The sequence below is a fragment of the Alosa pseudoharengus genome, unplaced genomic scaffold (assembly GCF_046254945.1).
Source record: "Alosa pseudoharengus isolate Yale_2024_CS ecotype anadromous, Long Island Sound unplaced genomic scaffold, YU_APseudo_1.1 YU_APseudo_1.1_scf_23, whole genome shotgun sequence".
Lineage (NCBI taxonomy): Eukaryota > Metazoa > Chordata > Actinopteri > Clupeiformes > Clupeidae > Alosa > Alosa pseudoharengus.
The window spans coordinates 24,913,449-24,927,826 of NW_027468685.1; the positions used below are offsets into that span (position 1 = coordinate 24,913,449).

General features: G+C 43.0%; 1 protein-coding gene across 1 annotated transcript in view; it reads left to right on the forward strand.

Annotated features, from left to right (window-relative positions):
- Positions 1 to 1,664: 1,664 nt before the first annotated feature.
- The window catches only part of slc25a13 (solute carrier family 25 member 13), a 43,786-nt gene continuing 31,072 nt past the window's right edge, over positions 1,665 to 14,378 (forward strand). Inside the window, exons 1-5 of the mRNA XM_076301019.1 lie at positions 1,665 to 1,702; positions 2,616 to 2,669; positions 3,042 to 3,184; positions 7,808 to 7,923; positions 9,829 to 9,968. Coding sequence (XP_076157134.1) covers positions 1,691 to 1,702; positions 2,616 to 2,669; positions 3,042 to 3,184; positions 7,808 to 7,923; positions 9,829 to 9,968 — 465 coding nt within the window. The 5' untranslated portion in view covers positions 1,665 to 1,690. The remainder of the gene's footprint in view (positions 1,703 to 2,615; positions 2,670 to 3,041; positions 3,185 to 7,807; positions 7,924 to 9,828; positions 9,969 to 14,378) is intronic.

Here is a 14,378-nt window from a genome sequence, read left to right on the forward strand (position 1 = left end):
GCAGAGTGTTTTTCCAATATATCTGTAAAACTTTTATTTAATGGCAAGGAGAATCACTCAACGCACCTCCAGTTTGTATTTAAAATCCATATTGACTTCAGTTGTATTGAGAGAGTTTTGGAGAAGAGAAAGAAAGAAAGACCACTGAACATTAATCACAAAACCTGCTGAACTTCGTAGGTCCACAAAGAATGTGCGAAAGAGCAGACAACAGCCTTGAATGACAGCCTGATGCAATAAAAGTGGGACCACACTGCACATTGACATCAGTGCTTGAAAAAGGACAATTAACCTGTCAGCATTTCAAATAAAGACGCGCCGCTGAGAAGCCCTACTGCGACGTCTCTGTCGCTAAAAATAGAAAGTATTTAACCCTGCCGACCTTCAGGGTTCCCTCTCAATGACCGCTAATAGAGGGACCCATGCTCGGCAACAAGAGCTACAAAGTGGGCCCTCAATCATTTGTTTATAAGTGGCGCTATTTTTAAAAGACAGTTTAGATGACTTGAAATAGTGGCTTGAGGCCCAGACAGTCGGTCCCGTCTCCCCTCTCCAACAACCCAACTTGCAGGGCGCTGGCAGGATACAGGAGGTCATGTCATGTCAGAGGTCCCAAGCAAAACTACAAAGTAATTTACTGAAGACGGACTGTCGTGCATTCTGTTTTCTAAATTTTTTACATTTTTTTTTATATGATTCAGTTTATGATTCAGTGATGTTTGTTTACACACTTATTTATCATGCATGCAAGTAGCTTAATGCCATTTTGTGTAAATGTCACAGGCAAATAATGTCCATAGGAAAAGTGCTTCAATTTGAAAATGCCAGATCCAGATCTGAAAATTATCGGTGTTCATTCAACATAATTTGGGACCCTGAGCTCTAGCTTCACATTCTTTTATTACAAATATTACTCAGAGCAATTTTTCCCAATAAACCATCTTCCTGGTGCCATAAATATTTTGGGGGAAGCACATTCACCCCAGCGGAGCCCATTTTTAGAGAAGCAGAACGCATGCTGTGAAAAACACTGTGGTTCACGGCTGTGCACCAGGAATCCTTAGAGCTACTTGGAAAAAGCTATGAATTATTTTGAGCGCCAAATGCATCTTCTTTGAAGGCCATCTAGCATTAGGAGCCTTTGCTCCCTTTTAAATTGTTTTTATGTTGTAGGTAATGTTAACCTTAGCTTTTGTAGTCACAAATGCTGGAAGCAGCAAAGATGAATTTAAAAAAAATCTGGACCAAATGTGTGACATAAAGACTGTGCAGCATCATTTATATACTTTTTTTTAGAATTTTTAGAATTGTATCAATCATAAATTAATGACATATGGGCGAGAGCTCGGCCTATATAAAAATAACAGTTATTTTAGCCCAAGGCCTAAGAGCACAAGCCTAGCCCTAAGGCACTGGTAGGCCTAGTCTGTGATCCAGTCAAGGTGTCATTTCAATTTAAATTGTAGCTTATGCTTCGAATTAAGAAGCATATGACATAAACAGCAAACCTAACTTGCTGGACCTAATCATCAGACTTCACGTGTCAAAGCCGTTTTGTAGTTACAAGACCACGTGGACCCTTGAGCCGCTTTCAGTCTGCTTTTCTCTGCACAGACTGAGCTCCAGCACGTGATCTCCATGGTAACGTCATCGCGTACTAGGAAGTCATCCCGGGGAACGATTGCTAAGCATGACAGCAAAGGTAAGCCCCTTTTTCATGCAGAAAAGACAACTTTTCAACGATGTCAGTTCATCATTTGACAGCATATGTAAAATGCATCCACCATGCATACACAAGACCCACTGGAAATGTTTGACCTTAAATAACCGACAAGATTACTTACAAGATTACATTCAAGTAGCTGGGATGAATGGCTAGTTAGCCTGCTAAGATAATGTTCGAGGTTAACATTAGCCTCTTTCAATGACATTGGGACATTATGTGTGGATAACTAAGTTGTCTCTGGCCATAAAACCAGAGAACCACCCACACAAAGCACTCTGCACCATGCAGTAACCCCACCATGCCTAGTTGCAACAGATCATTCTTTCCAACAAGTGCCCTGCAGAATTCAACAGTCTATATTCTGCCAGCCGGTTCGCCCATCCTGCATTCAGAAGTGGTTTGTAAGTTGACGTACTAGAACTGATGCACCTTACCAAGCGGTGCGACATAACAATCACGGTTCTTTCTCCTCCACCAGCCAACACTAACGTGAACTAGAATGACAGCCCGTCAGAATTTTGCTGCCAGCCGAAGTTAAGCGCGATAATTTCTTCCTAGATGTTGTGAGACCGCACATGTTTATAAGTATAATCAGAAACAACTGTTAGGCTGATAATGCCAAACTGCTGTCTGCCACTGTCAAAACTCATAACGTCAGAGAACTCCGAAGACATCACCAAATGATCAGTGTGTGTAACGCGAACCTACAGCCAAAACATCCATTTGTTGATATTAACAGTAATGCGCGAGGTTTAAGTTGGGCATGATGCCAACATCCAATGCAGGCACATGAATAAAGTAAAGCACCAGAATAAGTAAAAATACTTAAAGTAGTTTTTTTTGTTTTGGCACAGATTTCATTTGATCTCTTTTATTATTGTTTTGACAGGTAGTTCTGCCAAGAAGGGCCGATCCTGCTGAGCTCAAGGTCATTTTTCTTAAGGTGAGTCATGGTCACTGTTCCTTGTAGCCTAACATTGGCCTTTTGGCAGAAGAGATGTTCCTGCTGTGGGATCTGAATCTCAAGGCAGAATCTCATTGTTTTGTCTTCGTCTTACTGCAAAATGACTGGTCAGCTACCTGTTTGCTCTGCCGATAGAGTAAGTCGGGAGCAAGGTTATGTTTAACTATTTTAAGAATGAATTCTTCTAGCTATTCTATAATGAATGCTACTTTACATTAATGTTACATTGTAGTAAGGAATGCACACAGAAGTTTGCACTGTGCATGCACTTTGTATTTTAACAGTTGATGGTTAAATGTTCCCTCTTGTCACTGAGCACATTGTATCGTCTTCAAAATAATCTTTTTGCAGTATGCCAGCATTAACAAGAATGATGAGCACTACATGTCCCCGGAGGACTTTGTGTCCCGATTCCTCCACGCACACACAGACACCCGCCTGTCCAGGGAGGCCACTGCTCTGCTGGCGGGGGTGGTGGACCAGACAAAGAATGGGTCAGTATTCAGCTGCAGTAGGTCAATGAGGAGGTGACATTATGCGTGTGTGTGCGTGTGCGTTTGCGTTTGCATTTGTGTGAATCTATGCATGTGTGTGATCTGGCATTTTGTGTTCGTGGGATTTATTTGATCCTTTTCTTCCATCTGCATGCATGTTGTTTTCTGTTATATTATAATAAATGCCATATGGACTTATATTGAAAAAGGTGACAATAGTTTTCGTTTTGTATACAACACACTGTGAATGTAGTGGTCTGACCAGAGGCGCATCCAAAATTAGCATGTTATTTCATCATGGCAGGAGGTAGTAAATACAAAGTAAAATGTCCTTACAGGTCCAGCCCTTCAGGTTTTTTGATGTTTCTCTCAGTGTAACCTCTCTCTCTCTCTCTCTCTCTCTCTCTCTCTCTCTCTCTCTCTCTCTTCCACCTTTTTCTTCCTCTTCAGCCCCTTCCACCCTGCACTCGCGCTCCTTTCTTTTACATTAATATGTATGTTTTTAATGATACATAATGACAGCCAATAAAATGGTAGGGTAAGTCAAAAAGAAAAACGCGTTGCCACGGTAACCACCTGGGCCAGCCGGCGTGTGGCGGAGCGGAGTGCATGTGGTCATAGGGGGTGGAGAGGGGGGGGGGCATGGATGAGTGTGTGTGTGTGTGTGTGTGTGGGGGGGGGGGGGGGTAGTGCTTTAAACAGGGAGAGACTGAGAACACCAGAGCACACGCACTCACACTCGCGCTCACTCCGCTCACTGTAATTGCGCAGCCATTCACCACATTGTGTGGCTCGGGAGATAGATAAATGGCTGCGCGAAAAGCTATTACAGGATAAAATCTATCAAAGGATCCTGCGGCTGCAGTCTCTATAGAAACCTTGTTTATTTGGGTTGGATAAAAAAATATCAAGAAGTGTATGTATCAGATACTGTATATCAAATAAATAATGCTGAACAGGATGACAAAAAAACATGGCTGGATTAAATTAGGTATCAGTCAGTGTTTCAATAGATTTTTGAAGAAAATAATACGTAGTGGAATTCTTGTACTTGCTTATGAGGTTTTGAATACTAGATGAACTGAATACTGATGTGTTTATGAGAAGGATACCTATGACATATAAAATGTGTGTGATACTTTAGCTTGACCGTAACCAAGTTTCAGCCACGCTGAACATTTGAATGGCATTGATGACCATAGTGGCAATGTATTCTGGACAATCAAACTCAATCAAATTGTGAACATGTAATCACACTAAAATAGTGGTCACTATATTTATTATTATATTTTTTACTATCATTTTTTTGTGCAGGTGTGTATGTTATCTCCCGTGAAAATAAATGTTTTTCAACCAGATTCAGGTTCATGTGTGAATGAACTGAGTCACCGGTAATAATCTGCTCGGCATTTTAAATGCAAACAGGGTTGGTGTGCCCCCTCCCCTGCCTCCCTCCTTTCCCTCTGGTGAAATGCTAAATCAAGTGATATGGTGACATCCATCAGGCTCTGCCAGGCCTGTGATAGAGGCGTCCTGCCAACGGCTGGAAATCAGACATTCTGCAGATGTGCACATCCCTGCTGACTCAAGAAGATGTCTCAGTCTATTTCACCACCCCACCTTCTCCTCCTGTCTTTTTCTCTCTCTTTCTCTCTCTCTCTCTCTCTCTCTGTTTTTCCTACCTAAATGGAAAAATCCTTCCAAGTGTGAAATCCCATAGTCTCTCGGGGGTTAAAACTTTGTAAAGAAATCACGCTGGGAAAATAGCAGTGCGGACGCGTGAATGTGAACACGCTCTCGCCAGGCCATGGAGGTGCACTATGGGGTGGAAAAAGCCAAATATTCTGGCACTCTCTCTCTATCTCTCTTGCTCTCCTTTCCTCTCTCTCTCTCTCTCTCTCCCTCCCCCTCTCTCTCTCTCTCTCTCTCTCGCTTGTCTCGTTTAGCGTTGTCTTGCACCCGTGTTTGCGTTTGCTCGTTGCTCCGTCAGTGATGGCTCTCAGGCCTCATGACGGGGACAGGAGTGGACGAGGCCTCCTCCGAAGATGCTCTCCTGCTTAGTACTCTCCTGTCAGGGCGCTGAAGGCTGCTCTAAGGCTGAAGCTTAGCGCTAAGACTGAAAACTTGCCACCACCACCACCACCACCCCACTGCCACTCCCACTCATCTCGCTTAAGGTTTTAGAGGACACCACTGTCAATTACATGGAAATGTGTTTTCGAGTTTTCACACTTGTTTTTTTTTTTTTTCTGGAGAGAAAGGGAAATAACAGACAATAGGTTTCAGAACCACAATTGCCTCTTGTGCAATCTGTGAATGTGTGTGTGTGTGTGTGTGTGTGTGTGTGTGTGTGTTTTGTAGATAATAGAAACCAACGACAAATCCTGGCAAACCAAAAGGCAAGAATCTGACCTCGGCCTCTGCCACAGAATGCAGATATATCTGCTCACATACCCAAAATCAGTTTGTTTAGCGCTGTCTGTCTTCCTGCAAGCCGACGCTGCAGGACTGTTGGGCCCGTGCCATGTGAGTTGATGGTTGGAGGAGATTCGACATTGATTTGATTATTGAGAGTCTTGGTTTTGGTTTGCGCTGCAGAGCTATGGCAGTGCGTCTTTTTTTTTTCTTTACCCCGCTCTCGGGTCGTTGTTATGTTAGTAGTCAAGGCATTGCTAATCAACCATCATGCACTTCATCCTCAGTGTAGGCACCAGGGAAAGATGTCTGCCCAGTGAGTGCATTGTATGGGTTTGGTCTTGGTATGCATAAACCCCCAAAGCCACACTACATCAGATCTTAGGTTAGAGATGAAGGGTTGGGTGGAGTAGGTCAGTTGAAGTGAAAGCGATGCACTCTGTCCACTCCTCGCTATTAAACACATTTTATAAAACAGACCCCTGCAGACTTTGTGACATTGTGATGAATGTTTGCTGTTACATGATGATGGCCCTCACAGTATGTTTGAAGAAACATTCATTCTATTTTATTTATTTAGTTATTTTTGTTTGAAAGGAATCAAGCACAGACAGCAATGTTTGCTGTTGTTTCTTTTGTTTTGGTCCGCTGAAGCATGGCCTGAGCTGATGCATGTTTTTCCCTCCTCTCTCTCTCTCTCTCTCTCTCTCACTCTCTCTCTCTCTCTCTCTCTCTCGCTCTCTCTTCCCCCTTCTCCACCCACTCCCTAACAGCAGGCCACGGTGCTGAAAACCACCAGCTTAGTTAATAAAACAATTATGCTTGACTCTGCAATACGCCTGATTTTCGACGCTCTGGAAGCGAACAACACTCTTCCCCCCCTCTCTCTCTCCCTCCCTCTCTCCCTCCCTCTCTCTCTCTCTCTCTCTCTCTCTTCCACTTTTGAATTTCATCAGTAACAAAATTAATTAGAATGGCCACGAAAATGTAATCATTGCTCCCTGGAAATTGAAATAAATTAGAGACGCACCCATAGAGGACTGCTCATTAGGACTGACCCGGCGTAATGACTGTATCCATTTGTGAATTTCATAATGGAGCCGTGGCAACTTTGAGCTGAACTTCAGCGAAGAGTAGATTGTGCTGGTCTCCCCCAGGGGCCTCATGGCTGTGCTCAAATGGTGTTGGCTGATCAGTGGTGTGAACTGGGCTGTGTGTGTGTGTGTGTGTGTGTGTGTGTGTGTGTGTGTGTGTGTGTGTGTGTGTGTGTGTGTGTGTGTGTGTGTGTGTGTGTGTGTGTGTGTGTGTGTGTGTGTGTGTGTGTGTGTGTGTGTGTGTGTGTGTGTGTGTGTGTGTGTGTGTGTGTGTGTGTGTGTGTGTGTGTGTGTGTGTGTGTGTGTGTGTGTGTGTGTGTGTGTGTGTGTGTGTGTGTGTGTGTGTGATGAGCTGATGTCCTTTTTGCTTTTTGCACTCCAGTAACATTTGTGTGTGCAGTACACTCTGCTGCTAGATAGAGTAGTATCAACTGCAGTGTGTTGCTGTGTGTCTACAAATGGCTTCACACATTTGCATTAAATAATGTCTGTGTGCACAACAATTGCCTCTTTGCCATTTATTTCAGACCGTACAGTGTTTTAATTTATTTTCAGCTATTTTGACTTGTATGTCATCTCCAAATATCTCTTCAGGAAATCACCTTTTTTTGTGATAGTTTGTGACTATTTGTGATAGTCTTCAGTAAATCACATACGATGTTTGTGGATGACCACATCTTCCTGCGATGATGTAGTGAGAGTTTGTTCCGTGTTGTCATAGTGTGCTTCTGAGGTAATGACAGCTGACAAGTCGAATGGGGAGCACTTGACTGGAGATTGCCTCAGATGGATGGCCTGTGGAGGCCATTTGTTTAGCCGTTTAGTCAAGCCTGAGGCCCGAGTTTAGACCGGTTGTTTAAACACTTTCCTCCGTGATCATTTCATACCAATAATTACAGAAGAGAACAAAACAATCGCCGAGTCAAGTGTGGCACAATAGAAATAAGAGGCTTGCTTGTTTCAATGTGAGCCGCAGTAATCAGTGAATGATACTCAATCATTGTGGAGTAATGCAATGCCTGGCTGGACTAAGAGACTGCTCTATCTATCTTTGCCCCTCTCTCTCTCTCTTTCTCTCTCTCTCTCTCTGTTCTTCTGTCTATCTCTCTATCAGGTTGATCTCGTTTCCGGAGTTCTTGGCCTTCGAGTCGGTGCTCTGCGCGCCTGACGCCCTCTTCATGGTCGCTTTCCAGCTGTTTGACAAAACTGGCAATGGCGTAGCCACTTTTGGTAAGGAGACCTTCCTTCAGCTCTACCCATTGCCTAGTTTGACCATTTGCGTTTTTTTTTATCATTTCTTTTCTTTTTTCTTTTCACAAAACATTTATTAGTGTCTGCAATATGCTTTAATACAAGTCAGTGTCAGTTATAATGTGTGGGGAGAGTTGCCGGGTTGGTATTACAGACTCCCACCACACGCGTCTTCTTAAAAGCTAAACGACCGTTTTATTTACAGCCGAGAAGCGCTCAATCCAACACCCACCATCAGGGTGACGGGGACGTGTCGGCTCTGATCAGGATGGAGAAGGTGTGGGTGTTTGACGGATGGCATTACCTTAATGCTGTGCTACTGGCACCTTTGGAGGCAGTTTGAACACGTCACGTTTTTTCTCGAATTTGCCTAATTGATTTAAACAAGCTTGAATTTCTGCCTTCCCAGGATGATGTGCGTTAGGTTTGGGGGGCCTGATTTGGAATGCAAAGCACATAACTCAGGCACAGGTAGGGAGAAAGGAAATTTAGCTCTAATTGTTGGAGTCGGTGGGGAGTAAGATCATTTTGTGTGATTATATATGCACATATGTAAATTTTTGCATTTAAAAGGCTCAATTAAAAGATTTCGTTGTGACGTTTCGGAGCCTAATTAAGAGGTCTGTTGTTTTTCAGAGCCAGTAAAGGTTAATTGGAATATTTAATGGTATGTTGTGTGCTCTCTACTTTTTTTGTAAATAAGAGGAATGCAGAAGTGAAAGGAGCTCAATGTCTTAAACTGCAGTATTTGCTATGGTTTAAGATTCCGTCGTTCTTTGCATCCAGTGCAAATAACGCGTGACTGAGATTATTGTCGTGTCAGACTCGCTTTATCGTGATGAATTACAGAGTTTTCTTCTCGGCTTTCCTTTGATTAAACGGCTTCTCTGTGTCAATATGAAAATAACTTTGCCACTTTATAACCATATTAAAAGCATTAATGGTCTCAGTATGTTATTTTAAGCCACTCTTGTTTTCCAAGTAGTAAATAGGTGTGTCTAATACCTACTGTCATGTTTGTAATTTCGTTTTATGTTGCGTTATATATATGTTTCAAATAAGCCTTTTTATGTAGGTAAGTAAATGGATTTCTCAAAGGTGGATGTGGAAAAATCTTAGAAGTTCAAATTATGCAGTGATCGTAATATTACGGCGCTGTTATTTTTTAATAATTAGGTGAAATGGAGTTAATAAACCTGCAACATAGAATGCACGCAACCTGTGATTGTACTCAAGCCAAGCAGAATCAACAGAGGAGAGAGAGAGTGAGAAAAGGAGAGCGAGAGAGACGAAAGAAAGAAAAAAAGGAGAACTTGAGTGTTGACAGCTCCATAAAGGCTGAGAATATAAGTGCAGGTCTGGGCCAGGAGAGCAGTGTTACTCTGCAGTAATGCTCCGCATTTACAGCCTCATTAAAGCATAAAACCTGCTTAAGATGTCTCGCTCCAAGAAGTATGGGGTGAGCAGAATTCTCCTCCTCCTCCTCCTCTCTCACTCTCTCCCTCTTTCTTTCTGTTAGCCTCTCTCTGTGTCTTGCTCGCCTTCCATCTCTGCTCTGTTTTAAACTGTTTGTTTTATATATAATCAGAAACAGACAGGCTGTTCTTTTGTGTTTTCCCATGTAATCTCTTGTTTTACTCCAGCGGCTATTTAAATACAGACAAGTGTTGCATGCAAAAATATATCTCATTTCGCCGTCTCAGATACAGTACCTTTTACATTTTGACTGACTGTCCTCCCCTTTATCTAAACGATTGTCATCATTGCTTTTTTTGCACGTCTGTTGGCAGTTTCTTCTACTCTGAACCTTTTTCTAGTGAACGAGTCGGGTGTCTGCTCAGTGACACAGTAAATTGAGTTGGACTCCTCTGTTGTGTTTTACAGAGGACGTGAAGCAAGTGTTTAGCCAGACCACCATCCACCAGCACATCCCCTTCAACTGGGACTCTGAGTTTGTGCAGTTACACTTTGGCAAGGACCGGAAGAAGCACCTTAGCTACGGAGAGTTCACCCAGTTCTTGCTGGTATGTCAGGCCTTGGCTGTGTATCTGATGGGTCTCTTCTCTTCTCTTCTCTTCTCTTCTCTTCTCTTCTCTTTTCTTCTCTTCCATGCTCTTTTTCTTCTTCTCGTCTCATCTTTAAACGCCTTGCCTTGTCTTGCTTAATCTCTTCTCTTCTCTCCACCTCTATTCTCTTCTCCTCCTTCTCTTCTCCTTTCTTTGTCACTCCTTTCTCTCTCTGTCCGTTTCCCATCCCCGCCTTTCCTGTAGACTCTATCGCTCCCATTTTTTTCTGTCTTCCTAATCCAGTCCCTCGCTACCACCTCTCCCTCTTTTTCTCTCTCTCGGTTCCTCCCTCTTTTTCCTTCCCGACAGTCCCTATTCTCTGGCTCCTGTGTCTCCCACAGTGCAGTGTGTCTACCTGTTCCTCATGGGGGGATAAGGTGTAATTAAGTCCCCCAGAAGGGCTCTGTGGTTGGGGGCCGTGGGCTCATCACACTCCCTTGAGCTCCAGCCCCAGATGTGAAAAGAGACACGCATAACAACAAACACATACTGTTTGGGTGTGAGTGAGCCAACAGAAAAATACTAAACTAAACAATAACAGGGCTGCTGGTAGGACCTGCACAAGTGGATAACATTTTTATACTGACCTGACATAAAGTGCACTCCGCACACGTTTGGCTTGGTCTGCTATGCTTGATAACATCAGTAATAAACAAATAAACAAACTAACAGACAGATTTGATATCTTCCATTTGTAAGAGTGCTTGCAGTGAAGAGGCACAATATATTTGAATTCTAAAGAATAAAGATGTAGGCTAGTGCGTAGTACATGTGGTACACGTGTTGCCATCGGAGAATTGACATGAGAGATTGACTGACAGACACTAAAAAACAAAAAAGTTCACCTCGTCTTAAAAAAAAAAAAAAGATTGTGGGTTGTCACAAAGAAGCTGGGTGATCAGTCTGTTTGATATCACTCCGAGCCCTGGGCCTGCTACACCAAATCATATGTGTTCCTAGGGAGCTGAACCCCCCCCCAACACGAGTGAGCACATTGACCTAGTTAGTCATTAATGAAACACGGGGGTTGTGTTACACGCGTGGCATTTGTTTCCCATTAGCTGACGTAACCCCCTGCCCCACCACCCCCACACCCACCCCCACCTCCTCTGCATGTGGTCCTACGGACTCTGCCGGCACAGGTAAGGCTAGTCTGCTCCGCTCGCTCGGATAAGCCCCGGGATTGCTGGCGCGGCCACTGCGTGCTTTCTCGTGTTTGCGGCAGTGTGCTAGCCATTTTCCAATCTTCCGTCTAGACCTAAAATCTGTCGCAGAGTGAGGGAGAGAGAGAGAGAGAGAGTGAGAGAGAAAAAGAGAGAGGGATCGGGGGGCTGTGAAGGTGGAAGGGGTTTAGGCGTGCCAAGTTTGCACCGACGCTCTGTATATCTGAATGAGCTTTTTATATTACGCTTAACATGGACCATATGGCCTGTAGGGGAATGCTTCGGCGAGAGCTATGCATTGATATTAAACGTGTAGCTGGGGTGGTGTAGTTTTTTTTTCTTTTTTCTTCATTTTATTTAAGACTTTGCCCTGTTTGACTTCAGTTGTCTCGAGTGCTTCATACCAGGCCATGGTTTACTAAAGCAAGGATTAAACGTGAAATTGGCTTATTGCTCTCACTTCATTTTATTGCCCTCCATTGGAGTGATTTCATGGCTGTTTGTCAGTGAACTAATCCAGTGTGGGAGAAATGTAATGGCTTTCCCCAGCACATGCACTCATAACTCAGGCCCAGGACGAGAGAGAGAGAGCGCTATTGAGCGACGTAATGTAACGTGAAAGGTTGCTCTCTCTCTCTCTCTCTCTGTCTCTCTCTCTGTCTCTCTCTCTCTCTCTCTCTCTCTAAGAATTTAGAATGTTACAATGTTACTTCCTTCAAATGTCTTAATATTAGCCGAATTTTATCGACCATGACTTCAACTGAGACAGTTAATATTGACATTGATAATAATAATACCACATTTTATTGATATGGAACCTATCCAGAACCCACGGTTATACAGATCAGCACAAAACAGCAGGGACATTGGACAAAAAAAAAAATACTTGATAGCGATATTGCGGCTTACCAATATGGCAGGTTTAGAGTCAATCACAGGCTTCATACTAGACTAGAGGCTGGAAGAGTCTCTCATTCTTTTTAGGTGCAGTGATATGTAATTATATTCTGATGATGGTGCCATGTGAAGAGATGGTATGGGGGAGACGAGTCAAACAGTCAACTCTTTGTGCCATTGCCAATGCCTACACAGCCCTTTGCTCAGTAGTGATACTTGAAGCTCTTCATGGGTTCTTTTTAAAGCCAAAAGATGCCACAGATAATTGTCCCTCACAATCAGCCCAGCTGTTAAAATGTCTGTTTGTTTGTATTTTTTGCATTTCTGTTAAGCTGAAAGAAAGAACACCCCTGAGGTTTCCAAGGAAACCCATGGTCATCTAAAGGCCAACGCCTAGTGTCTGACGTGTGCCAAGAGATGCCAAAGTTTAGAATTTCATTATTCTTAACGGATTAAAGTCCACTGATGGAGTCTGCACGTCGTCAACAGAGTTTAGAGCAAGGTTCTATTTCTTGAGCATCAAGTCCATAGAAATTGCTTGGTTTTCCATCAAATCCACATGTTTTTTCCATTTTCGATCGTTTTAGACAACTTTTATGGCATTGTTGGTTAAAAGCATGAATTTTCTTCCATTAGCAACTGTTGGTAACTAATGCTATATAGCTAATCTAGCTCCTATTTGGCTTTTAAACATGATGATGTAATGGCATAATGACATACATATTGCCAAACAATATGTTTCTGTCATTGTTATGCCTCAAACCAGTGCTAAATAATGTCTTATTTTCACCGTTTTGATGTGAACGGAAGTGTCAATGTTACATTCCATGACTTGCTGCCAAAAAATGTTGTCAGTGGGCGTTTGCCTTAAGAGAAACTCTATTATGGGAACCAGTCTGAAGATTCCATACCAGTTTTGGACAGTACTCTTTTTCTGGGGGTGTTAAAACCTGGTTGGTGTTGGTGAGATCCAGAGTGTCTTTTTATTTTTTGTTTTTTTTCCCCCAAAGTACACTTTTGTGGCGCAGAGCCCGTGCCAAATTCTGGGTTTCCATTATCCTGCCAAAACAGAGGTGCCTCGTCAAATGTTTTTATTCGAGTCCGAGGACAATTAAAAATAACAGTAAATGCTGTGGTGGTTTTAGATATTGCCCTTTGGAGGGTCGACTCATTGTAAATGGAAAGAAATGGGAGGAAAATCGAAGAAGAAAAAAGGGGAAAAAGTGCTTGTCTCTGAAACACACACAGTTTCAATCATTCACGGTTTTAAGAGGCTAAAAACTGTAAACTGTGAGGTTCAGAGCCACAATTGTTGTGCTGCGCTGTGTGGTTGTGGCGCTCGCCCGAGTCTGATGGAGTCCAGTGCCTGGCTCTGGCAAGTTTAGCATCTTTTTTTTCTCTTCCCTTTCTCTCTCTCTCTCTCTCTCCCTCTCTCTCCCCCCAGCTCAGTTTTTCCTCTTGTTTTGACTGCTCCACACGGCAGAGCCTACTAGACGTTTTTGCAAATTGCAAAATCTAGCCAGCTCGTCGAAACTGAACTTCAAAGCCCCTTGTCTCTTCATTTAGGGCTAATGGTTTATATGATTGGAATTATTATTACATTGTTATAACATATTATTAAAGTCATTCTCAATTAGGGACTCCTCCCGTGAGGATTCATGTGGTGAGTGACAAGAAGGCCCGCTCACTGGAAGGCTTAGGTCACCTCTGTCCCTGTCCATTCTGACGGGAATCTGAAATGTATTTCTTTTCCATTACCACCATTTAAAATATTCACACATTTTATTGTTTCCCTGTGGTCTTCAAGGTTTCTCGTAATATTTGTACCCTCTGCCAGGGGAGCTGTCAGTTTTGTTTTCCCACTACCACCATTTAATATACTTCTTTATTGTGTATTTATGTGTATGAAATACACATTTTATAGCTTCCCTATGCCCTGTTGCACAGCATTTCACATGGTATATGGCCCTCAGGTGTTCTTTGTGTGATCTTTGCCTCGTATAACATTATGACATTAATTGCATTATCTTATATGTGAAAATGGATTCCATGTGTCGCACAGGCTTTTCTGTTGGTTCCCAGAAGGTGATGGCCATATTGAGGTCGCACACCATTTCTCAGCCTGGCATTGTGCAGCTCCACTCTCTCCAGACTGTGCTTTTGATGAAGCTCAAGTCCGCAATGACTCAAATTGAGTCAAGCCCATTATGACTCTGAAAGGCTTCCCTGGGTTGTTGTCTTCAGAACTCTGGAGCGAGCTTGAAAGAGACCCATTTGATGGCTCTGGCAGATGTATCGTGTGTGTGTG